This window comes from Periplaneta americana, chromosome 2, assembly GCF_040183065.1.
Source record: "Periplaneta americana isolate PAMFEO1 chromosome 2, P.americana_PAMFEO1_priV1, whole genome shotgun sequence".
Lineage (NCBI taxonomy): Eukaryota > Metazoa > Arthropoda > Insecta > Blattodea > Blattidae > Periplaneta > Periplaneta americana.
Window position 1 is genome coordinate 57,471,003 of NC_091118.1, and position 26,575 is coordinate 57,497,577.

General features: G+C 33.5%; 1 protein-coding gene across 2 annotated transcripts in view; it reads right to left on the reverse strand.

Annotated features, from left to right (window-relative positions):
- sli (slit guidance ligand) overlaps positions 1-26,575 on the reverse strand; it is a 799,923-nt gene that overhangs the window by 144,212 nt on the left and 629,136 nt on the right. For both annotated transcript variants that reach the window (XM_069817706.1, XM_069817697.1), the window contains exon 8: positions 14,091-14,162. In XM_069817706.1, the coding sequence (XP_069673807.1) occupies positions 14,091-14,162 (72 nt within the window). The remainder of the gene's footprint in view (positions 1-14,090; positions 14,163-26,575) is intronic.

The following is a 26,575-nucleotide window of genomic DNA, read 5'->3' on the forward strand; positions in this document are numbered from 1 at the left end:
TTATATAACTTAGAAATGGACCTGTGTTTCCTAATAAAGTTAATAGTAGATGTCCAGCAATTACATTTGCAGCCAGTCGTACTGCTAATGTTCCAGGTCGAATTATGTTTCTGATTGTTTCAATACATACTATAAATGGTAATAGAATTGGGGGAGTACCTTGTGGTACAAGGTGTGCAAATATATGTTGAGTATTATTAATTCAACCAAATAATATAAAACTAACTCAAAGTGGTAATGCTAAAGATAATGTTAACACTATATGGCTTGTTCTAGTAAAAATGTATGGAAATAGACCTAAGAAATTATTGAATATAATTATTGAAAATAAAGAAATAAAGATAAATGAAGCTCCTTTGTAAGTATTTCTTGTTCCAAGCAATGTTTTGAATTCTTTATGTAAATTTATTAATAATTTGTTTCATAAAATATAATGTCGTGATGGAATTAATCAGTAACTCATTGGAATAATAAATAATCCTAATATAGTGCTGATTCAGTTTAAGGATAAATTTATTATACTTGTTGATGGATCAAATACTGAAAATAAATTACTTATCATTTTCAATTTATAATTTTTATATTAATTATTTTTTTTCCTGTTAATGATTTAATTGGAATATATGAGAAATAATTAATAGAATTAAATAATATAAATATAATAGAGAAAAATAAAAATAGTATTAATCATCTTAGAGGTATTATTTGTGGGATAGAAAATTATTCACGTGAATAATTTTATCTTGACAAGATAATGTTATTATTTAACTAAATTTTCTCATCAGAAGTAATTGCTAAATTACTATAATTTGGTTTAAGAGACCATTACTTGCTTTCAGTCATCTGATGATTCATTCATTTTTAGGATTCAGTTAATAAAACCGTTTGTTGAGATACTTTCAATTACGATTGGTATAAATCTGTGATTTGCTCCACAGATTTCGGAACATTGACCATACAGTACACCAGGTCGATTAATTAAGAATCTAACTTGATTTAGGCAACCTGGTGTTGCAAGATAACAGGAAATCGAACAACAGTGCGAATTTGTCAAAACATTTATCAACTTTATACAAATGACGCGAAATCACGGTGTTTAGTTGGCCCTCTTTTTATATTTTAATGAAGTTTTTCGCCACCATACTCTCTCTGCACTCGAGAATTCATTCCGAAATTTATCATTAAGAATAATGCAGAATAATGCGGACCTTAATGTTTTATTGGTTATTTTACGACGCTTAATCAACTGATATCGTTATCTAACGTCTGAATGAGATGAAGGTGATAATGCCAGCGAAATGAATCCAGGGTCCAGCATTTGCTCTTACTGGGTGAGGGAAAATTCCAGAAAAAACCTCAACCAGGTAACTTGTCTCAACCAGGATTTGAACCCAGGCCCGCTCGTTTCACGGTCAGGCATGCTAACCGTTACTCCACAGCGGTGGACACCTTAGTGTTAGGCGAAGACTATTACGTACTTTGGAAATCACAATGATTCAGTGATCATCAGTGTACAGTTAAATTCAAGAACAAAGGTAAATATTGTATAAGTTCGGACTAGTTTCCTCGACAGTTGCAGTACATTTAGTAGCAGAGCTCTTAATTAAGTTTGGTATCCGTGTGTCAATGTTGACAGAGAATGTTCCTTCTCTTCCTGCCGAGGAGTCTTGAGCGTTACGTTGCAATATGAAAGAAGATAATGTGAAAACTATGGCAATGTTCTCTTTTGATAATTAGCTATTATAAAATAATGTATTTTTTATGATTGTACCAATTTTAGTTACGTAATATCACGAAAAAATGGTTCTTTTATAAAAGTTCAATACTGTTCTCCTTCGATAATTGACCTAAATGCAAGAAAAATCCTCTCCCACACAGACTATTGAAAAAAGTTTCTAAAAATCCAGAAATCCTTCAATATATTATAGTATAATCGAAAACCTGTAAAAATGATACAGGCATATTACATCTAACGTTAAAAATAACGCGAAATTTCTCACAAAAATAACGTTATTTTTAAAAGGACCGATTTTCACAAAAAGATAAAACAAAATCATGACCTCAAATTTTAAAATTCCAAGAATTTTATTTCTGCTAGCGTACAATATCTGCTATTCTAATAAATGTAATTTCATGAAGTGGTGTTTTCTGCCGGGAGATGATGCTTTACAACGCATGTATGCCCTACGTAAATACTGAAAAGTATTTGTTTTTTTTTTCTTTTTTACAATCTCTCATTAGGGTCTGTAAAAATGATTTATAATCATCCTGTAGAGTCGGCTATCGAATTTGATTTATTTTATTGTAGGTCTAATCTTTAGATTCTAGGATTCTAACTTGTGACGCTGAGGTGTTCTGAAAAAGTCTTACATGTGTAATAAGCTTTGTTAAAACTGCATAAAACATACACAAATTCAGAAATTATTATGTATTTGACACGCATAACTTCTTAAGTTTCTTGACCTCTTCCGAAGTCGGTTCAAAATCACACAATTATTTTGATCAGTTTTTCAGATGCGTTTCTATTTAACCAGAACGAGATGATTACAAGAGTGTTTGTTCCTTTCCATTATTAACGAGCGAGGGAAGGTTTAACTCGGGCTGATATTGCCCCAATATGTCGGCGGAAGGATTACGTGACGTTAATGATTACATTCATAATTTAGCTACAAATGTAACAGCAAAAGGAATAAATCCAAAAATATCCCTTGCATTGCTTTGTAGCAATGTTTGTAAGCCTGCAATAATGAACTGACTTTTATCAGATACTGAACAGGCACGAGCAGTCTCCATGGGGCATTGACCTAATAAAAACCAGCGGAATAATGGTAGACGTGAGTCTTTTGTTTCTTCATAATCTCTGGATATCAACGAACAGTGACAGACATTTTAGTAACATCAGATATATAAAATGGGACCTGAGAGAATACTGTAACAATGTGTTATTAAATTAGGTTGATATCTAATGGACTGCGTGTGTTGATGAAATCGTCAGCAATCGTTATTAAATTATGTTCTACACATTTCCTTCTTCTTTATATTGAAATATTTAAATTAAAAAACTTTCTTATATAATACCATATAGTTTGAAATAACAAAATGAGGCAAAAAAAATGTAGAAGTATGTTAATGAGTTTTAATACAATTTTCTCATAGAAATTAAAAAAAAAAATAGTTGTGTGCATATGGATGATTTTAAAGTGAAAACTTGCATACAGGACAAAAGATTTATTTGGAGTGAATAAATAACTCAAATAATGCTGTACTTCAGGGCAAAATTATCTCCTGAAACATTTTCTCCATTCTCTCTTCATTCGTCTTTGGAAAATTCTGTATGACATTTTAAAGTATTTCAAATATATGTCGAAAATGAAATTATGTTACACAAAAACTGTCATCTAGTTAGTGAGAGATGTAAACGTAACTAGGCAACTTTTCAGCACGTGGACTTTGATAAAACGCGGATTGAGACAATTACGTGTGTGTGTGTGTGTGTGTGTGTGTGTGTGTCTTTACATTTTAAAGTTGTAGTAAAGTAACACTACTTCAAATCTAGCTTTCAGGTATAACTCTTTGTGAAGCTGATTTGAATATTTTCAAGGGAAAAATTGTTCCGGGGCCGGGTATCGAACCCAGACCTTTGGCTAAACACACCAAGGCTCTACCAACTGAGCTATCCAGTAATTCTACCAGACCACGACTCAATTTCTCCTTTTATATCTACAGATCTCAAAGTGGGCTGACAATCGTCAAGTAACAAACATTGAGTGCACACAAACTCTCTGTCACTTAAATTGTTGTTTTCTGTTAACGAACAGTGACGTGCATTATGCAAATCTAGCTTTCAGGTATAACTCACTGTGAAACTGATTTGAATAATTTCAAGGGAAACATTGTTCCGGGCCGGGTATTGAACTCGGGACCTTTCGCTAAATACACCAAGGCGTTCGTTTGGTGCGAAATGTTTCATATAAACGTAACGATTTCGTCTAAAATGGTGAATGTTAGAATTTTAGAAAAAAACATTATTTAGATTTTTCAAACCTCTCCTCACGATCTATTTCTAGTTTCATTTTGGTGCAGAGATTACCATCCACTCTGTATATGCGGTATATGCAACGACTGCTCCAGTTCGACATGTCAGGCGTTCAGAGCTAAAGTGGATCAAATCACAAATTTTCATAAATTAAGTTTAATTCATTTTCTGATTATCTGAAGTTGGATCTTTTCCGAGCCGTAATGGATCAAGTCTTAATTCCAAGCATTCGCCGGTAGATGACACCAGTCACTTTTGGCTCAGATTATTTGTTCACGATGTTCTGAGCCATAGTGGATCAAGTCACCAAAGCGTTGCATCAATTAACATCACAATTGTTTATATTTTATAAATCTAGAATTTGAGAATGGAGCAATAAAATTATTGCTAGTAAAATTAGATAATCCACTAAAGCAAGTTAACTATTATCTCAAAACTACGTTTCATGGACTTGATCCAGTTTAGCTCTGAACGCTTCATGTGGCCTGGGTGGCATTCGAGAATCCGATGCTGACAGGTCGGCCATCGTGCTACGCACTGACAGATATAAGCCGTAATTTCAGAAGACAACCTGATAAAACACAGAACCCTAAGCCCCAACCACTTAAATCTTTAGTCAACACAACCCATGAATTACTCTCAGCCAATTTTTAATTATTATAGATGATAGGCGAAACAAAACGAGATGGAGAGTATATTGGTGGAATGAAAGAGATACACGGATGTAACCTAAGAAACACCCTTAACAACGTCTGATTTTTCCACTACAAACACCATCACAACCAGACTGAGGATCGAATCCGGGCCTCTGAAAAGCAGACTCGCCTATCAAAAATTTGATTTCACTTGGAGTCAGGATTAGACTTTTAAATCTAATATGGTTTATAATTTTATTATTTTCGCCTACATACTTACTTTTAATATTGTGTCCTACACAATTAGGAACAAAACTAGAATGCTGATTTGCAGTCTGGAATTCAATTAGAATGACTGAGTATCTAAAATTAGGAAATAATCGACGTAAATTTATGTATCTAGCTTACGTTGGTATGTATGTTTGCACAATAACTCCAATAATAACTTGGTTATAAAGAAATCTGTGGTTTGTTAAAATGCCAAACTTCCACATTCCTGACGTCAGTTCTGGATGTTCTCATTCTTCTCGCTATTTTTAAAGGCATATAAACTGTCGATCATTCCATCACAATGCTGGTCTATATCCTCTTGTTAAAGGTGAGATCATGAACTTACGTACTATATAGGATGTAAGGAGTATAAGTGCCGTCCTTTTCATAGTCGTCGGAGACGGTCCATAGGATCAAAAAATGTCCATACAACATAGGGTCAAAACTTGATAGTTTTCTCAGAAAAAAATATTTCTTCTCTTATTTTATTCGCGTTATACTGCTTATATTGTTAGTAAAATCACGAAAACAATTACATCAGTAGATAAATCTAGCAAAGAGTTAATATTAGTTGAAGTAAATATTTGTGTGTTCTATTACGTTTTCGTGAAATTAAATAAAAAGCAATGCTTAAATTTGTTAATATTCTGGCGTGAGACACGTGGCAACGTGTTCAGCTGGCAGTACTCTGCACAGACGTAAGTACGAGTCAGCTGAGTTCAAGCTCCCTGTCCATAGCTCTACAGCCGAGCGTATAACAGTTCAGTACAGGGTATTCGATAAACAACTTACAATGTCATTCACAGTTTAGGAATATCATATGTTATTAATTTATGAAGAAAGTCGTCGTGATTCAAGTGAGGCAAGAAGATGTACCGTCAATGTTTTCCGCAATGAAGGTTACCTAATCGGCGAACTTTTGTAACGGTTTCTCAACGATTATTAGAAACTAGGAGTCTCTTACCCCGTTTCGAAAATCACACAAACACAAATTTCTTTAAAAATGGTACTCTTTATGGAAGCGGGAGAGATTAAAATGTTGCATTAAAAAAAAAGTTCGTGTGATCTTGTGCAGTAAACAATTATTGTTTATTTTTTAGACGTACAATAAAGAAATGGACCAATATTGCCAATATTTTTAAATAAAATGGAAATCTACTATAAAGTTCTATTAACGAGATTGAAAGTTTGTATTTGCTGTTCGTTTTATGTAAATAACGGCCCGCCCCTGCATTAGAACAGAGTATCTCTTTTGTACCGGTATGTTTGTATCCGCTTGAGCTGTACTGTATACTTGTAAACTCCTTTCTCCTCATCCAGCAACGTTGCCAAACATCTAATATTGTAAACTTTAATAATTAATTAAATAATGCAATTAGAAAAAATTGTGAGGACATTTTTTCTTCCTTATGACATGTGTTGTGGAAGAGAAGGCCTGATGGCCTTAACTACATCAGAATAAATAAATAAATAAATAAATAAATAAATAAATAAATAAATAAATAAATAAATAAATGTTAAATGTTATGATTTATTTAACGACGCTCGCAACTGCAGAGGTTATATCAGCGTCGCCGGATGTGCCGGAATTTTGTCCCGCAGGAGTTCTTTTACATGCCAGTAAATCTACTGACATGAGCCTGTCGCATTTAAGCACACTTAAATGCCATCGACCTGGCCCGGGATCGAACCCGCAACCTTGGGCATAGAAGGCCAGCGCTATAAATGAATGAATGAATGAATGAATAAATAAATAAATAAATAAATATATAAATAAATAATGAACAACCATCTGTTAAAATAATGGGATTTATACCCCTTACACCCTGTATATGTATTTTGGAGGCCGGTAATTGAGATTAATATGCCAAATGGCTACGAACAAGAAGGTCCCGGGCAAAATGTCATGTGATGCAGCGTTGTCAACCATGTGATAAATTATCACGTTATGAAATAAACCGTGTCCACAATGAGACTCACATTTTGAAAGGCTATAACTTTTACATCTCAGATTGTACAGCTGTGATGCCGGAAGGAGCAGAAGCAGAAACTCAAAAAGTTTATGTGGTAATGTTGTAGTGCGCGCAATAGTCATAGTGGCGCACCAACAATAGATTGTTTCTAAAATTGAGATTCCAAACAAGCGTGCACAGACTGTGTGGTGATATGCAGAAACAAAATCTATTATTCAAGAGCAACGAAACTTTCGTCGTGTTTACAATAAGGACCTTCCGACTATAAAGAAGTGGTGTGATCAGTTTTTGGCGACCGGCAGTGTTTTGAAAGGACACATTGTTCCATTCATCCTCCCGTTAAACGAGTGCCGCGTCTTTGCTGAGGTGAAAAAAGCTATAAAATACTTCAGGTCACACCATATCATTCCAGTGCTGATACGAAAGCTTAAGTTAAACTGTACCTTTGTAGTCTGCCCGTTATAAGCGATCATGCCTTACTTTACTCTTGATATATTTTCGGCGCATACACAGGGACATCATTTTATTTTTACTTCAATTTTTATTGTACCTGAGATTTTGAATGTACTTCACTCCCACCCCCTCTACTAGTAAACTTCCAATCGTTCTCCACAACAGAACCAACCGTATACAGTCAAAGTCGCCTTAAGGTCATAGTAAACACAAACAGTACTGAGTGAGTATAGTATGTTTCAGAAATATGTTCGAGTTCTCCAGTGACGAAAGAGCTTTCAATATTGAATCATATTTTTGCACAGATACTATCATCCGTTTGCCTACATCGCATCCTGGTTTCCCCCACCCGCTTCTGCTGGCCCTCTGTAAAGGCAAGTGGCTGGGCTCTCTTAGCTCTTTTCTGAAAGCATTAATTTCTGTTAGGCATTGGACGTCTACGTAATATTATACAACTGTTTAAAATAACTTAAATAAAAGGGTCTCGTTAATTGTCACGTTATTTCCCTCCTTTCTACAACCCTACGACAAAACTCTTGGACGGACAGTAGATAGCATGTCTGAGTAATTTTATGTTTTCGGATCGGGCAGAAGTGAAATTGAATTTACAGTACGTAAGGTACTCTTTTATAGAGTTGGTACAGAAATATTTGAACATGAGTTACTAGTACGAAGGACGAAACTGGTAATTGAAATTAAGTACAATAGTCTATAGCGCGAAAATATGCAAAAAAAGAACTGGAGCCTTTATCGAAATGAACGGCCACCATTTTCAAAATTGTGTTTAAATATCTATATTATGATAATTTTGCAATTTAACTTCATTCTCTATATTGTACGCTAATGTGCTGTAGACAGTATAATGTACACTGCATAATGAATACGTCCACATGGATAGTTAATTTCGTGAGTAAAAACACTTATTGTTAATACTGTCCTGTATTTTGATTAAAGAAAAACCTAATGAAAATTATCAAATTCAAAATCGCGATATTTCCTACTTTACGTAAATTGATTAACTACTTTTCTTCCCTCCTGTACCTAGTAAAGTGATTTGTTTGCATTTTACGCTAGTATCATAGAACTCCAGTCGTGGAAGGGGGTAGAAAACGCTGTTTCTGTTTAATCCAAAGGTATAGCCAGGTTAATATTAGAAATGTTAGTAAAAATAAAATGATGTCCCTGTAGTTTATATAACAGTATATGTATAGAGTAATCCGCCAATGAAGATCATAACATTAGGAGATGATTTTTAGAACAGTCATGAAAAAATATATTCGTATAGACATATCTCTAATTGTGAACGGTTAAAGAGCTATAGATGACAAACATGACGTCATATGAAATACAGCCCGCAAAACACAGCAATGGGGAAAATGGAAGGAGAGAGATATAAGAGGAGAAGTCGCGGAATACCTTCACTATTGTAAGTTTTGCATGCGCAGAAACGGGCAGTGTACATACTAGAGATGAACAACGATCGAGAAAGCAAGACTAACAGCCCCCGCAAAGCCGAAAACCAGGACGACAATGTTCTATACGTGAGGTCGTTGACGTAAAGACTGCTTGTGAGTGTTTCGAGACGCCGAGATAGATCACTCCCGAAGTCCCGAACGTCAAGCGGCCTTGAATCGCCACAGTTGTTTATACCTGACTGAACTTTTATCTACTTTGGCAACTGTTATATATGTATAAAGAATCAAGTAGCCTATTTGAAACATCGTCTCTACTTTTCAGTGTATAATAATCCGTTCCCCAGTCTTTATTTAATTACTAGGCCCTTATTAAAAGGCGAGGAATTTTCTTTTCATATGTTTGAGATCAAGTGTGCAATCTCAAGTAAGAAGATATTAACGTTATGTTTTATGTTTCTTAGAAATGCAAATTTATTTGAGAATTGTTTTTTTTTTCTATTTATATAACCATAGGTAATATGAAATGTGATATAATGGAGCCAGAACATTTTGATAACTAAGATACTGTTCTGTTTTGTCTTTTTGTCTCATTTAAACATTTATAATGTTATTTATTTCAATGATGTATGTTATTCAAAGTTACGAAATCTTTCCACGCCGACCAAATACTATTTCGAGAGTAATTAGCAAGACTCGAAGCGCAAGAAAATGACGAGACGAGACTCGAAAGACAAATGCAACGAACATAGCGAGCGAGAGCGGCAGTTAGTTTTGTTCATCTCTAGTACATAGGGTAGTTCACCCTATTGTCAGCCACCTCCCAGTAGTCAGCCATCTTGGCATAATTATGAAAAAAATAAGTACATCAAAGAATATGTACATGTTCCGTTTGGTTCACCAGTACTCTGCCATTCTTTGTCCTGCCCTCGACCATGGTATTTTGGTTTAAATACATAAAACCCAGTAGTCAGCCTAGTAAGACACATAGGCTGACTACTGGTATCTTGATTAACCTATAGTAAGCCACCAACTCAAATATTAAAATCTAAATAAAATAATCTATACTAATAATACATCTGTAGCCGACATTTTTCCGGTAATCTTCGATTTTCCAAAAATAATTGGTCCTAACATATATAATTAACCACCCTGAAACCGAAAATCGCTTTTTTGAAATTTTTGTTTGTATGTCAGTCTGTATGTTTGTTACCTTTTCACGCGATAATGGCTGAACCGATTTATATGAAAATTGGAATATAAATTAAGTTCGTTGTAACTTAGATTTTAGGCTATATGGCATTCAAAATACTTTATTTAAAAGGCGGGTTATAAGGGGGCCTGAATTAAATAAATCGAAATATCTCGCTTATTATTGACTTTTGTGGAAAATGTTACATAACAAAAGTTTCTTTAAAAATGATTTCCGATAAGTTTTATTCTTTACAAAATTTTGATAGGACTGATATTTAATGAGATAAATGAGTTTTAAAATTAAAATAACGCCATCTAAGACGGTGCAATGAATTAAGAACAAAATAATGACTTCGTCTATAAGGGGCCTTGGACAACAACAATCGAAACAGGGGCCTTGGACATCAACAATCGAAAGCTATTAAACATAGCCTACAGAGAATGTTTCTGTGTTTGTATGAAGTAATATCAGAAGCTAAATTAACCGATTTGTAGCTATAATTAATTATTATTTCACCATTGGAAAGTGTAGTTTCTCTAGATGGACATAATGCTATAATGTTATTACAGTAACGTCTGAGTAAATCGAGGACAGGTAAGATTAAAATAGCTTCTTATGCACAGAAAATTTGATAGGCTATTTTTTACATTCGTTTTCTGTATTTCTTAAAATAATATTTATGTACACTCATTTTAATCTCAGAGAATTAACGAACAACGAGAGTGTATTGATTTAGTATGCAGTAATAGTACGTTAGCTTAGCAATTCAGTATTTTATAATTCAAATTTTAACTATGCTCAATTGAATCGTGTTAAAATACATAAAATATATATGCAATAAATGCAATGCAAAAAAAATTGGGTAATGAGCGAAGCAGATTATCTTGCGCTGTTGTAAAAGTTGTTCCCTGGATCAAACGTCCTATTTTAATTAAGTAATTACTTTATATTTATTTCTAACAGGTGTAGCGGAGCGCACGGGTACGGCTAGTGTAATAATAATAGTGTAGAACTCATGAGAAGTTACCTACAACTTACTTCCTAAATATACATTTTACAGATAGGCCTGTAAATAAAAATGTTTTCAACTAAAAAGGTGAAACGATCGATTCACCAATATGAAGAGAGGGCGTTAGTGGAAGCTTTGCTTGAGATTCGGCAAAATAATTTAAATATTGGTAAGGGACATTGCAAGAGGGACAAAATTTTGAAGAGCATCTGTTCTGGCCAGGTCCCTTATCAAATACAAAAAAGGAACGACATGTTAAAGAGAGAGTTCCATGTACTATTTCATCAGCAGCATGACGTGAGTTCTTCCATAAAAAGAACTTGACCAAAATCGAGGAAACAAAATTAAAACAACAGAGAAAAGAGGAGAGGGAGAATCGAAAATCTCTTATGAAAAATAGCAAAGACAAAGAAAGGAAATCTACATTCATCTCAGATGCAAATACTGATCCAGATGATGAATCTCATGAAGAGGACAATTATTTAAGGCAACTGTGTACTGCTTGTAATGATGAACTTATTAGTGACGTTGAAGATGAAGATTTGAAAAATATTGGGTGTGATAATTGTTCAAACTGGTTTCATTTCAAATGTACTGAGCTTAATGCATTGCCATATGATATTCCAGAGAGTAAAGAATTTCACTGTCAACTGGGCCTAACATACAGCATTGTGAAGGAAATAGTCATTAGTTCCCTCAAAGGATCGATTCATATATTGAGAAATCATTTGTATGGGAGTGATAATGGAAATTTCAAGTTATCTTAACCGATGGCTATTCATTGGTTTAGATATCAATGCCAATAAATCCGTACTATTATTTTTCTCGCGGTATATGGCATTCCAATCATTCTAACCTATCTGATGATTACCCCCCCCCCCCCCTTTCTTAACTGTAAATGAGCACAAACGCTACTTAGGTGTAAATTTTTCTGACATTTTGTATATTCGATTCCCTAAGTGTTTCAAATGTATATCATTTTACCTTTCAGGTGTGTTTCCAAATTATATGTAGTACGCTTTGTCAAATCTGGCAACCTTTTCTTAAGGGAAGCTAAATTTATATTATATTTTGCTGATTTTTTTTTATAAAAGGAATATTGTTTCAATAGTGTCTACCTCAGAAATGCCTTCTGTCATTCCTTCTAATTTTTTTTGTAATACTGTATAATGAAAGAACATGTATAATGTTTATTTTATCATATTCTAACAGTAAAATTGAATTTAACCTAAATTTGGTTTAGAGGCTGAGTACTGGTTTCAAACTGGCTGGACACTGGATTTATGTGGCCGAATACTGGAGAATTTGTTACTACTAGGAGAATCTATTATTTTTAGTCCAAAAAGTGTAGTTATAATGCTATGTTATGTGAAATTTCAAAACTAGACTATTTGTTTGTAATGGTGATTAATAAAGGAAATAATGTTAAATGGTTTTCCGATCAGAAGCTACTCTAATGTATTATAGTACTGTTAACAGACTGACTAATGGTGCAGTCACCCTACCCAAACTCAGAAAATGTTCAATTAAGTTTATATCTCTAAATATTTTTGTTAATTTCTTATTCGTTTTTGTTTTTGTATGGTTTGATTTATTTTTTGTATTATTTTATACACAATTTAAACATTAGCCTATGATAGACGTGTAATTACAGAGGTGTGAAAATTATTAGAATAATCTTAATTTTAAAAGTTTTTTAATAGTTCCTTCACAAATATTAATTGAATTGATGAATATTGATATATAATATTACTATACTGATGTAGGATATATTTACTACTAACAATGCCGGAAAGCATTGTTGTACATTGGTATTTTTCTTATTTTACAATTGTTATGGGAATTCAGAAATTATTATATTATGTTGGCGGAATTGAAAACATAAAAAATTAATTAAGAAATGCTTTAAACAAATTGTTCTTTGCGTTTACATTGTTGTGAAGGTTCAAATGAACGTATACATCTGTTTTGTGCATATAATTTTTTATGTTCCCAATTCCGCCAACATAATATAATAATTTCTGAATTCCCATAACAATTGCAAAATAAGAAAAACACCAATGTACAACAATGCTTTCCGGCATTGTTAGTAGTAAATATATCCCACATCAGTATAGTAATATATACCAATATTCATCACTTCAATTAATATTTGTGAAGGAACTATTAAAAAACCTTTAAAATTAAGATTATTCTAATAATTTTCACACCTCTGTAACTCATTAAAAATAGGAGTCAAGTTACATGTAGCGAATTTTAACTGAGCAACGAGAAGTTTGTCTGTCATACGCGAAATTCTTTTTTATTTTATAACTCATTCTGTCGTGTTCGCCTGAAGATTGTGTAACTTTGAATGAGCAAGTTATGGCAAAGAGGAGGGAAGAAAATCATGCATTACCGTCCATCCTGCTTGTGTATTAAGGGGTTGACTCGCGAATCAAAAAATGTCGGCCACTGAGATATATTCACATATTTGTTATAAGAGCACTATTACAAATCACGCGTCAATATTATGACATCCTGGGCCAAACACACGAAAGATACATTACTGCATAGCAACGGGTGTACGCCTGAAAACAGGTTTCCCCTAGTACGTCACTGTTTGAAAAGTTTCATAGGCCTGTTTAGCGGTGATTCAGCACGTCAGCTATCGGAAATAAATTTTCGAGACTTGGTACATTACATTGCAGGTGCAATTTAATACCTTAACTTGTAAGTGCTGGAATTGTCGACCATGCTCTCTAATGCACATTTTACATTTTTTCCAAAGTTTTCTAGATGCATTGATATCATATTGTCTAACAAAAGACACAGCTTGAGCATGGACAATTTGCAGAAGTTTACTGATATGTACAACAAAGTACATTATAGTGAGTGAAAGTGTTGTATTTATTTTGATGCCATAACTTTTGTTTCTTAGTATTAATAAATTTTTCCCTGTTATAGCATTTGATGTGCCTATTTTATCATTTGATAAGCTTATTTTTGGTGCCTGAACATACATTTTTAGTGCGCTAAAATCCCAGATCTAGTTATTAGATAATATTCAATAAAAGCAATAATAATAGTAACAATAATAACAACAATAATAAGGATGTGTTACTTACATTCTGCTCATCCTTTTGTAAGGGGCAAACGCCTTATGTGGAATCTCTGTAATGGAGTTCTGTTCCAGCCTCCTGTAAAGTAAATTCAAAGGAATATAAATTATTGGTCTAACACTAAAAGTCCTGATCACATAATATATATCAGATTGGCCATTCCCATGTTACTAAACAGAAACATATAAAAGAGAGGAACAACCAGGATCGCCACTGTCGATTGGTAATGATCGCCAGATGGAAGTATAGATACTCCATACAATTGAAATGAGAGTTATAACATGACTTCTTCTGCAGTCGCTAGATGGCAGCATAGTGAAAGTGATAAAAGTTGTTGCCTTTAAAGCCCACAAGGCTGATTAATCCCATGTGAACTGAGCTGAAAGGTTTGCTAGGGAAGAACTGAATATCACATCATTACTACTTGCATAAATTCCAAGTAACGAAGATTATAAGAAATTATTATTATCAGTGGGAAATAAAAAGTAAGCAAAACACAACAAAGGATTCATATACAAATCACAAACAAACATTGTTATAAAGATATTTTAACTAATTTAAAAGAACTCTAACTTAAGGAAGAAAATGGACGTACTTAAAGTATGAAATCGATCACTTTCCCCTCACAGTTACGCAGAAAATACAAGAAGAACGGGAAATGAAAGCAGATAGGATGGGAAAAAGAGAGAAAAATATAGCGAAGAAAGAGTAGAAAGAAAATAGTAGTAAATAGAAATAATAGTAGTAGGAATGGGGTTAGTAGTCGTAGTAATGGTAGTAGTTGTAATAGTAGTAGTAGTATATTGGCAGTATATAGTAGTAGGAGTAGTAGTAGTAGTAGTAGTAGGAGTAGGAGTTGTAGCAGTAGGAGTAGTAATAATAATAGTAGTAGTTGTTGTAGTAGTACGAGTAGTAGCAGTAGGAGTAGTAACAATAGTAGTAGTAGCAGCAGTAGTAGTAGTAGTAGTAGTAGTTGGAGTAGTAGGCCTAGAAGTAGTAGTAGTAGTAGTAAAAGTAGTAGTAGTGGTAGTAGTAGCAGTAGTAGGCCCAGAAGTAGTAGTAGGAGTAGTAGGCCTAGAAGTAGTAGTAGTAATAGTAGTAGTAGTAAAAGTAGTAGTAGCAGTAGTAGTAGGAGTAGTAGGCCTAGAAGTAGTAGAAGTAGTAGTAGTAGTAGTAGTAGAAGTAGTAGTAGTGGTAGTAGTAACAGTAGTAGGCCCAGAAGTAGTAGTAGGAGTAGTAGGCCTAGAAGTAGTAGTAGTAGTAATAGTAGTAGTAGTAATAGTAGTAGTAGTAAAAGTAGTAGTAGCAGTAGTAGTAGTAGTAGTAGGAGTAGTAGGCCTAGAAGTAGTAGTAGTAGTAGTAGTAGTAGTAGTAGTAGTAGTAGAAGTAGTAGTAGTGGTAGTAGTAGCAGTAGTAGGCCCAGAAGTAGTAGTAGGAGTAGTAGCAGTAGGAGTAGTAGTAATAATAGTAGTAGTAAAAGTAGTAGTAGTAGGAGTAGTAGTAATAGTAGAAGTAGTAGTAGTAGTAGTAGTAGTAGTATTAGGCCTAGTAGTAGTAATAATAGTAGTAGTAGTAAAACTAGTAATAATAGTAATAGTAGTAGTAATAGCAGTAGTAATAGCAGTAGTAGTAGTAGTAGTATTAGTAAGTCTAGTAGTAGTAGTAGCAGTAAGAATAGTAGCAATAGTAATAATAATAATAATAATAATAATAGTAGTAGTAGTAATAGTAGTAGTAGTAGTAGTAGTAGTAGTAGTAGTAGTAGTAGTAGTAGTAGTATCTTATTTGAGGGTGCTTTGATTTTCAAAAGTTATTCAGTATCGAAATTGAACGTGAACGAAACACGGCGAACAAATTTTGCTGGCAATTCTCTATTAGAGACAGTTTATCTTACGATCTTTATTTTCGTTCAGAAGGTCATGCCAAAGGAGAGGCTGAAATGAGGAATAACTGGAAAGAAAGGAAATATAAAAAAATAAAAACAGAATAGGTGAAAAACAAAAATTAAGAAAAGAGGATCAATTGAAAGGAAGACAGAACACTAAAGACGTGAAAAGATGAGATGAGAATGGAAAGAACTGAAAGAAAATAACGTATGATATAAATAAAGAAGAATGGAAAGAGATTAAAAAAGAAAAAATGAAAAAGGGAAGGGCTGAAAAGAAATGAGATACAAAGAGAAGTTCCTTCTTCTCGAAGGAAAGGAGATATAAAAAGGGAAAACGGAACAGGTAACAAATGAAAATGAAAGAATAAAAATGGGAAAATTGAAGGGAAAGAACAGAAAGAAAATGAAGGAAAAAAAGGAAATGATAAAAATGAAACTATTCATTCATTCAACAAACTAAATAAACGTCGTTGTACGTCTATAAGCCCTCGGCCTCGCTTTACTAGCAAGTTACTGCTGATTTTGTTCCATTTAGGGCATAAACATTACACGTCAAAAGTGAATGAAAAGTTTGCAGTAGAGAATGGAGGGGGGAAGAAGAATGAAAACGAGAAAGAATACAGAAAAAAAAAGAAATGGTCACGTGGAAAGAAGAGAGAAAGGGATGAACATACAAACAAAATAAAGAAACATGTAAATCACTAAATATATAGCCTATAACAGATAATAGATATACACGAGAAAAGGGGAAAACGTGAGAAAGAAAAATTATATAGGAAGAAATAAGTGAAAGCGATACAAATTTAAATAAGAATAGGCAATGAACAAGTTACTGGAATGTGGGTAGTCTATATATCAGTCAGAAATCTTAAACTTGCCTAGAAGCGAACCCAGATTTTTCGACAGGAAGCCATCTGCTCAAAGACTTGCTGTCGGTATGAATAAAATTATATTTTGAAAAATACCGTATCGTATTAACACGTTACGTCATACTCTCAACACGTCTGTAAGACATACAATTACCCAGGTGATATGCACCCAACACGACAGCAGATCTGATAACTTCATTCGTTTGTTAACACAGAGAAACGAGGCGTGAACAATGCTGTAGTTACAGAAACTGAGAGAAAAGAAGTTTTCTTGAAGGCCAAGCCTTTAACTCTAATAATTATGGGGTGTCCCGCCCCTGTCTAGGGCGCTAACCATCACCTGTAACAAGGAGATGTTTACGACTCCGTCTGTACACATTTTCACGATAAAAATCTTCTTCCACTTCAATTATAAAAAGCTTGTAAATACGTCTAGAAAGAGAAAGTATTGAATTTGCATTTTAAAGTGATTTCGTATGGAATTTTCTTATTTTGTGTCAACCAGAGACACCTTACAACAAATTTACTGGCGACAGGAGACAATGAATTTACACAATAGTGTCAGACGTTCAAAAAGGGCATACAAATCATCGAGGCTTTTGTCTTTTGGGAACTGCTTTGTGGGTGATGGGGTCAATGTCCTTCCCGTGGGCAGAGCCAAGGGCAATTACGATATTAAATTTACAGCATGTAATATTGATCTTATGTGGAAGAAGAAAAATACCACACACACACACACACACACACACAAAAATACATGCTCACACACACATACACACACGGACAAATCGATAGTGAAGGAGCAAGTATTTTAAGACGCTCGGAAATTTGCTGGTATTTCTCTATACAAAAACCTCTTCCAATGTATATCTGTGTATATGAACACGCAGTAAGTTAATCGCTGTAATTATGTATGTAACATTCCTTTATAACTTCAGAGGCTATTCAAATACAGTGGCATGACAATTATAGGTCTATATTTAATGTAGATACATTAGATTGTAAATAATAACTGAAATATATTATATATATTATTTTAATGTACCGAAGGACTGGTGGAATCAAAACAACTCCAATAGATTCTATGAGATTCTTCACTAATATTAACAGCATCAAAATGACAATAGAAGAAAAAGCACTGATTCAATATGAAAAACTTATCAGATTACCAGGTAACAATTGGCATTCATACAGACCTCTCTGTAGATTCAAAACTCAAAAAAGTTTCATATCCATTGTTCAAGAATTAAAACAGAAAATCAATATCCCGAATTTAAAAGAAAACTTACAAATTAAACCAAACCCTTTAACTCTATTAAATATAGAATATAATCTAAATTTAACAGAAGAAATACTGAAATCAGAAGTAAACACTGAAATGCTGAAACAATTGTCTTTAGAGACAATTAATATTAAGTACCCTCCACAAAACTGGCTTCATTTATACCCGACGGATCCTTGATCTCCAGAGAACAAGGTGCCGGTGCAGGTGTTACGTGCTGTCTCTTCTCACTTTATAGATCTCTTCGATATGGAACAACAAGTTTTGATGGTGAAATCATTGCAATAAATGAATGTCTCAGGAATCTTCTATGCCACATCAATAAATTTAGGAATGCAGTTATATTGTCAGACTCCAAAGCAGCTATTCTATCAATCGTCTCTAAACACACACCTTCATCTCAAACAGCAGAAATAACTAAAATGCTCTCTCAATTATTATCACTCAATAAAAGAATTGTATTCCAATGGATACCATCCCATTGTGGAATCCTGGGAAACGAGAATGCGGATGCTTTAGCAAAGAAGGGCAGCACTGCTACTTACAGACCTGTTACTAAATCTACGTATTACTCTGTGAAGAGATTTATTAAATCTACATACTTAGACTTCAACAAACAAAATTTGATAACTCAATCCCAAGGGAAAAAATGGAACTCTCTGCATCAAAATCCACAGTTAATTCCCGATTTACCACGAAAATCGTCTGTAGCTGCATTTAGATTGGCAACAGGCCATGATTGTTTGGCCAAACACCTGCATAGAATTGGAATATATCAGTCCCCTAACTGCCCATTGTGCAACTCAAACCAAGAAATGGATTCGGAATACCTCAAAATCTGTGCTTCAGTGGCTGGTCATGATAATATCTTTGAAAAATATTGGAGTGCAAGAGGTCAAATGACTTTATTGTCAAACGCCTGGCATTAGAAAACAACAACATGTACCGAAGTACATATGATATTTCCATGCAGATATTCTGCGTCATCATACGATGAGTAATGGAACGGAGAAAATTCTCTCCGGCGCCGGGATTTGAACCCGGGTTTTCAGCTCTACGTGCTGATGCTTTATCCACTAAGCCACACCGGATACCCAACCCGGCGTCGGACAGAATTGTCTCAGATTAAGTTCCAACTCTTGGGTTCCCTCTAGTGGCCGCCCTCTACACTACGTCATAGATGTCTATGAACGTAGGACTGAAGTCCACACATGTGCTGAGATGCACTCGTTTAAGACGGCGCTTATTCCGTCGGATCCCGGCCAACTAGTCACTCATAACGAGTGCACCTCAGTACATGTGTGGACTTCAGTCCACGACGGGGTGGGTATCCGGTGTGGCTTAGTGGATAAAGCATCAGCACGTAGAGCTGAAAACCCGGGTTCAAATCCCGGCGCCGGAGAGAATTTTTCTCCGTTTCATTACTCTTTCATCGTATGAAATATATTAGTTCACGACAACTTCAAATCAAACTGGCCATTGAGAGATGATCATGTGGTAATTACAATTGCAATTATTTACAGTATTTTTTTCAAGTACAAGGCTAATCATAAACGAAAAGAAGATAGTGATAATTGTAGTTCTTTCTTAAGGTCTTTTTTTTAACTGTTAGGTTAAGGCCCGTTACACACTTGAAGAGATCCGCTAGCGAGAAATGTGTTGCGAAAAAATTCAAACATTGATAACATGATTCAAATGGACATCCACACACTGGAAGAGATTCTCATTCGAGGCGAAAATTTCGAGCGAGTTTCTCGCTGAAATCGGTAGTTCTGCGAATTTTCTTGACACATTTGTCAAAGATGTTTGACATTTATACTCTTTATGACGATTGAATGTAGAAAAATATACCACAGGTGGCGATGAATTGTATTGTTTTTACTGACAATGAGGAAAGATGGTTGATAATATTGCAGACATAAACTTATCGAACTTGTACGATGTGACCTGTAGGCCTAATTATAAGATACAAGGGATGAAAACTATAAAAACACGAAACTTAAAGAAGAAATCTGGAGACAAATAACAGATGATCTGAAAATAAATAGGGCTATATTTTATTTTGACGAGATTTAATAGTATTAATTATATCATTTGAAATACTGTATCTATACGTCTTAACAGTTTACGTAATTTTATTCAGAACATAGCAAAGAATCCTCTTTCATATAATGAACTGAAAAAAAAAACTGAGGTCTATTCTACCTGAAATAGCGCCTAAACGTATGATCATCCAAATCGAAATCAGTGACCGAAACTCGCTCTTATCTTCGTGAGGTACAATGTGATTTCCAGATATTTCTGGCTTTAATTTTAGGCCTACTTTTTCTTTTCATTAACAAAATATGTTCATATAACTCCATTTCCTCAACATCTGAAGGTTCAGATTCAACATAGTGGCGTTCGTACATAATTTGTAAAGTAAGACAATATACTTACAGATTAGACGTATATATTTAAGTATAACTTATTTTCTTACAAATGGCTTTTAAGGAACCCGTATGTTCATTGCCGCCCTCACATAAGCCCACCATCAGTCCCTATCCTGTGCAAGATTAATCCAGTCCCTAGCATCATATTCCACCTCCCTCAAATCCATTTTAATATTATCCTCCCATCTACGTCTTGGCCTCCCCAAAAGCCTTTTTCCCTCCAGTCTTCCAACTAACACTCTATATGCATTTCTGAATTCGCCCACACGTGCCACATGCCCTGCCCATCTCAAACGTCTGGATTTAATGTTCCTAATTATATCAGGTGAAGAAAACAATGCGTGCACTTCTACGTTATGTAACTTTCTCCATTCTCCTGTAACCACATCCCTCTTAGCCCCAAATATTTTCCTAAGAACCTTATTCTCAAATACCCTTAATCTCTGTTCCTCTCTTGAAGTGAGAGTCCAAGTTTCACAACCATACAGAACAACCGGTAACATAACTGTTTTATAAATTCTAACTTTCAGATATTTAAGTACGACAATATACGCAAATACATAACCTGTAATATTTCCCCCAACGAGTGATTACTATAATCAGAAAAATGCTTTCTGCATGAAGACAGTGCATAGCTGATCATAGCGAGGTGTGATTTGTGATAGCGAGAACTAGATAAGTGTGTGGAGAAAGGCTCTTCGCCTCTTTCTCGTAACACATTTCTCGCTAGCGAGATCTCTTCAAATGTGTAACGGGCCTTAGGTTGATGTATAAGTTAGTAGGTTTTTGTTCATCATCACAACAATGCGTTGTTAGGAGATTGTTTATCGTTTGCAATTTGTTTGTTTGTCATTTGTTATTAATGGAGTGTTGTGCTTGTAAATACGCCCTGAATTTTAGGGATTTTAAGAACGTTTGTGCTAATCGTGGGCTAAACAAGATGAAGTATCAAGTGGAAAAAAAAAAACGAACATTTCAAACATATTCTTATGTTCGAGTTTAATAGAGGAGCAAAGGCAGCGGAGGCGGCTCGAAACATTTGTGCCGTATACGGGGAAAATGCCATCACTACAAGAAAATGGTTCTGTTGTTTCAACTCACAGCATCCCGTATAAAAGTTAGTGTCCGTCCACAGAAGATGATGTTAAGAGTCTGGTGGGATAAAGAAGATGCTTTACGAATTGTTTAACTCCAAACCAGCAGATTCCTTCAGACGCGGAATCGAAAAACTACCCCAGCGTTAGCATAGATATCTTTTATTCATCTCAAATCAAAACCTTTGTCATAGCAAAAAAAACGCTAAGAACTTTTGCAACAACCCAATACACAGAGTATTCTGAGATGAGAAGAAGTTACAATTATTGTAATTATTTATTTAACGTCCTTGTACGACTACATAAACTATTAAGAGTCGGGAAGGTCATTTAAATTTTAATTCTATGTTTCATAATTTTATTGCATTCTTTTACTTCTCTTTTAAAATATAATTAAGCAGGTTATTCAGAAAATAGAATAATTAGATAGATCTCTATTTAACGCCCTCTTTTGCTTACACAGAACATTCAGAGACAATATGATAATAATTATTCTACAATTGTAATTCTATATTTAACCTTTTTCAACTACACAGACTATTCAGAGACGAGAATAAGTTTCTATAATTTCTGTAATTTTATTCTTGATTTAACATTCTTTTTCAATTAAACAAGCTATTCAGAGACGATAAAATTATAGGAGTAATTACAATTGCAATGCTTTATTTAACGTTTTTAACTAAATACACAATTCAAAGACGGGAATACGTTTATTACAATAAATTCTTGTAATTCTTGATTTAACGGCCTTTTTCAATTCTAGAAGCTATTCAGAGACGATAAAATTATAGCAGTAATTACAATTGTAATGCTTTATTTAACGTTTTTAACTAAATACACAATTCAAAGACGGGAATAAGTTTATTACAATAAATTATTGTAATTCTTGATTTAACGGCCTTTTTCAACTAAAGAAGCTATTCAGAGACGATAAAATTATAGCAGTAATTACAATTGTAATGCTTTATTTAACGTTTTTAACTAAATACACAATTCAAAGACGGGAATAAGTTTATTACAATAAATTCTTGTAATTCTTGATTTAACGGCCTTTTTCAATTCTAGAAGCTATTCAGAGACGATAAAATTATAGCAGTAATTACAATTGTAATGCTTTATTTAACGTTTTTAACTAAATACACAATTCAAAGACGGGAATAAGTTTATTACAATACATTCTTGTAATTCTTGATTTAACGGGCTTTTTCAATTCTAGAAGCTATTCAGAGACGATAAAATTATAGGAGTAATTACAATTGTAATGCTTTATTTAACGTTTTTAACTAAATACACAATTCAAAGACGGGAATAAGTTTATTACAATAAATTCTTGTAATTCTTGATTTAACGGCCTTTTTCAATTCTAGAAGCTATTCAGAGACGATAAAATTATAGCAGTAATTACAATTGTAATGCTTTATTTAACGTTTTTAACTAAATACACAATTCAAAGACGGGAATAAGTTTATTACAATAAATTCTTGTAATTCTTGATTTAACGGCCTTTTTCAACTAAAGAAGCTATTCAGAGACGATAAAATTATAGGAGTAATTACAATTGTAATGCTTTATTTAACGTTTGTAACTAAATACACAATTCAAAGACGAGAATGCGTTTATTACAATACATTCTTGTAATTCTTGATTTAACGGGCTTTTTCAATTCTAGAAGCTATTCAGAGACGATAAAATTATAGGAGTAATTACAATTGTAATGCTTTATTTAACGTTTTTAACTAAATACACAATTCAAAGACGGGAATAAGTTTATTACAATAAATTCTTGTAATTCTTGATTTAACGGCCTTTTTCAACTAAAGAAGCTATTCAGAGACGATAAAATTATAGGAGTAATTACAATTGTAATGCTTTATTTAACGTTTGTAACTAAATACACAATTCAAAGACGGGAATAAGTTTATTACAATAAATTATTGTAATTCTTGATTTAACGGCCTTTTTCAACTAAAGAAGCTATTCAGAGACGATAAAATTATAGGAGTAATTACAATTGTAATGCTTTATTTAACGTTTGTAACTAAATACACAATTCAAAGACGGGAATAAGTTTATTACAATAAATTATTGTAATTCTTGATTTAACGGCCTTTTTCAACTAAAGAAGCTATTCAGAGACTATAAAATTATAGGAGTAATTACAATTGTAATGCTTTATTTAACGTTTTTAACTACATACACAATTCAAAGAAGGGAATAAGTTTATTACAATAAATTCTTGTAATTCTTGATTTAACAGCCTTTTTCAACTAAAGAAGCTATTCAGAGACGATAAAATTATGAGTAATTACAATTGTAATGCTTTATTTAACGTTTGTAACTAAATGCACAATTCAAAGACGAGAATGCGTTTATTACAATACATTCTTGTAATTCTTGATTTAACGGGCTTTTTCAATTCTAGAAGCTAGTCAGAGACGATAAAATTATAGGAGTAATTACAATTGTAATGCTTTATTTAACGTTTGTAACTAAATACACAATTCAAAGACGAGAATGCGTTTATTACAATACATTCTTGTAATTCTTGATTTAACGGGCTTTTTCAATTCTAGAAGCTATTCAGAGACGATAAAATTATAGGAGTAATTACAATTGTAATGCTTTATTTAACGTTTGTAACTAAATACACAATTCAAAGACGAGAATGCGTTTATTACAATACATTCTTGTAATTCTTGATTTAACGGGCTTTTTCAATTGTAGAAGCTCTTCAGAGGCGATAAAATTATAGGAGTAATTACAATTGTAATGCTTTATTTAACGTTTGTAACTAAATACACAATTCAAAGACGAGAATGCGTTTATTACAATACATTCTTGTAATTCTTGATTTAACGGGCTTTTTCAATTCTAGAAGCTATTCAGAGAAGATAAAATTATAGGAGTCCTAATTACAATTGTAATGCTTTATTTAACGTTTTTAACTAAATAGACAATTCAAAGACGGGAATAAATTTATTACAATAAATTCTTGTAATTCTTGATTTAACGGCCTTTTTCAACTAAAGAAGCTATTCAGGGACGAAAAAATTATACGAGTAATTATAATTGCAAATCTTTATTTAACGTTTTTAACTAAACAGAAAATTCAGAGATGAGAATAAGTTCATTATAATTCTTGTTATTCTTGACTTAATGTTCTTCATCGGAATCTGAATTCTCTCATTTTCTGTTAAAAATATGTTGTTTTATTTGATGTCATCAATAAAATTGCTTTTATAATACAGGAAATGTATCAAAAATAATTGTTACCATACGATGAAAGAGTAATGGAACGGAGAAAAATTCTCTCCGGCGCCGGGATTGTTACCATAGTAACCATAACCATAGTGCTTCTATACAAAAGAAATGAAATATCACATAAAAAATATTACACTCTTTCAGATTATATTAAAATAATTAAATATGTTCTCGATGAAGCCTTAACTCACATAGTAAAAGTCCCAATTTTTGTTTTGTTTCTATAAAAATATTCTCATCTACGTAAATATAAGGTTTGACATGTGTGATATTTGACGTCCAAAATCCTCTCGTTATATTTTAATTGCAATTATGCGTTACTTTGAAACACCGAGTTATTCTGAAATTACACTTAATAATTTATCACATATTTTATGTCACTTGTAAGATTGGTTTAACGCCATGAGAGTAATATTTTCTTGGAACTGAGTGTACAGCAATCCCAAGGCCTCGGTATTGACGCCACCCTTTAGCACAATGTTCCAATATTAGCGGCATAAAATTTCCCTCCATATCACCGCAGTTTACTGGATATCGACGTCTTTAAAACGTTTATCATGTTCAGACCCGACCTCGCAGAGCCCGGATCCTTGTTTTTACAAACACTGGGCCGCCTCTGCGGTACCTCCAGTGGAGACAGAACGATAAGGAGCAAAGTGTTTGGACAGACGTAAAAATGTTACCTGGTGTATTATGAAGGTGGAACACGAAATAAGTTTATGACATCTCGTTTCTAGTAGCTAAACTTGTTCTGAACTTAAACATCAAGCAAAAAGTTCAAATGTTTGACATTTATATCTTTATACAGGCAGTTAAAATGTTTCAGACTTCTATTTCTACAGAGAGATCAAACGATTTACATATGTACACAAAATGCAGCGTTAAAATATTCAAAAATGCATCTATTGTACAGACTTTAGAATGGCGCAACATTGACTCACACATCAAAACTAACTTACCACTTACTCCTGGGCGTTCGGGCCTTTGAGAACCTTTGCTTTCTTTATAACTATAGCAATTTCTTTCCTATCCTCAGCCTTCTTTCTCCTTTACTTGCCATCTTGCACTTATTGGAGGACATTAGTAGCCTGCGCGCTGGGATTTTAAGTGGCAAGCTGTTGTTTGTTGATTTCCCGCAAGTTTGATTTTCTGACACGCTACTTACAAAAATGAATATAACTCAGGAACCACTAAAGGGAAGTTAATGAAATTTTGAACAAACTTTTAGCAGACTATAAGTCAACTTTTGTCTGGATTAAAATTTTGATATTTTATGTATATGTGAAAATAATGTCCAATATACAAATCACTGACCATGTAATAATTAATCATTCGTAAGTCTGTATTATTATACTCAGATTAAGTATTAAAAATCTAATCTAAACCAAGTGTACATTTTTTGTGAGTAAAATGCTGAAAGAATTTTGTGAATATCTTATAAAGTGAGTTATATCATGAATGAAAGATGAGTGGAACGGAGAAAAATTCTCTCCGGCACCGGGATTTGATCAATGCATTGATGATGAAATTGCATCTTTTTTCTAGTAAGCCAGAAATATTGCTGCTTTAAGTATTTATATGTTATGTGATAAACTGAGTGTTTTGAGACATATTTGTTAGGGCTTTTTTTTTTGCATTTGTTGCCTGTTCCAACTCAGGTCATTT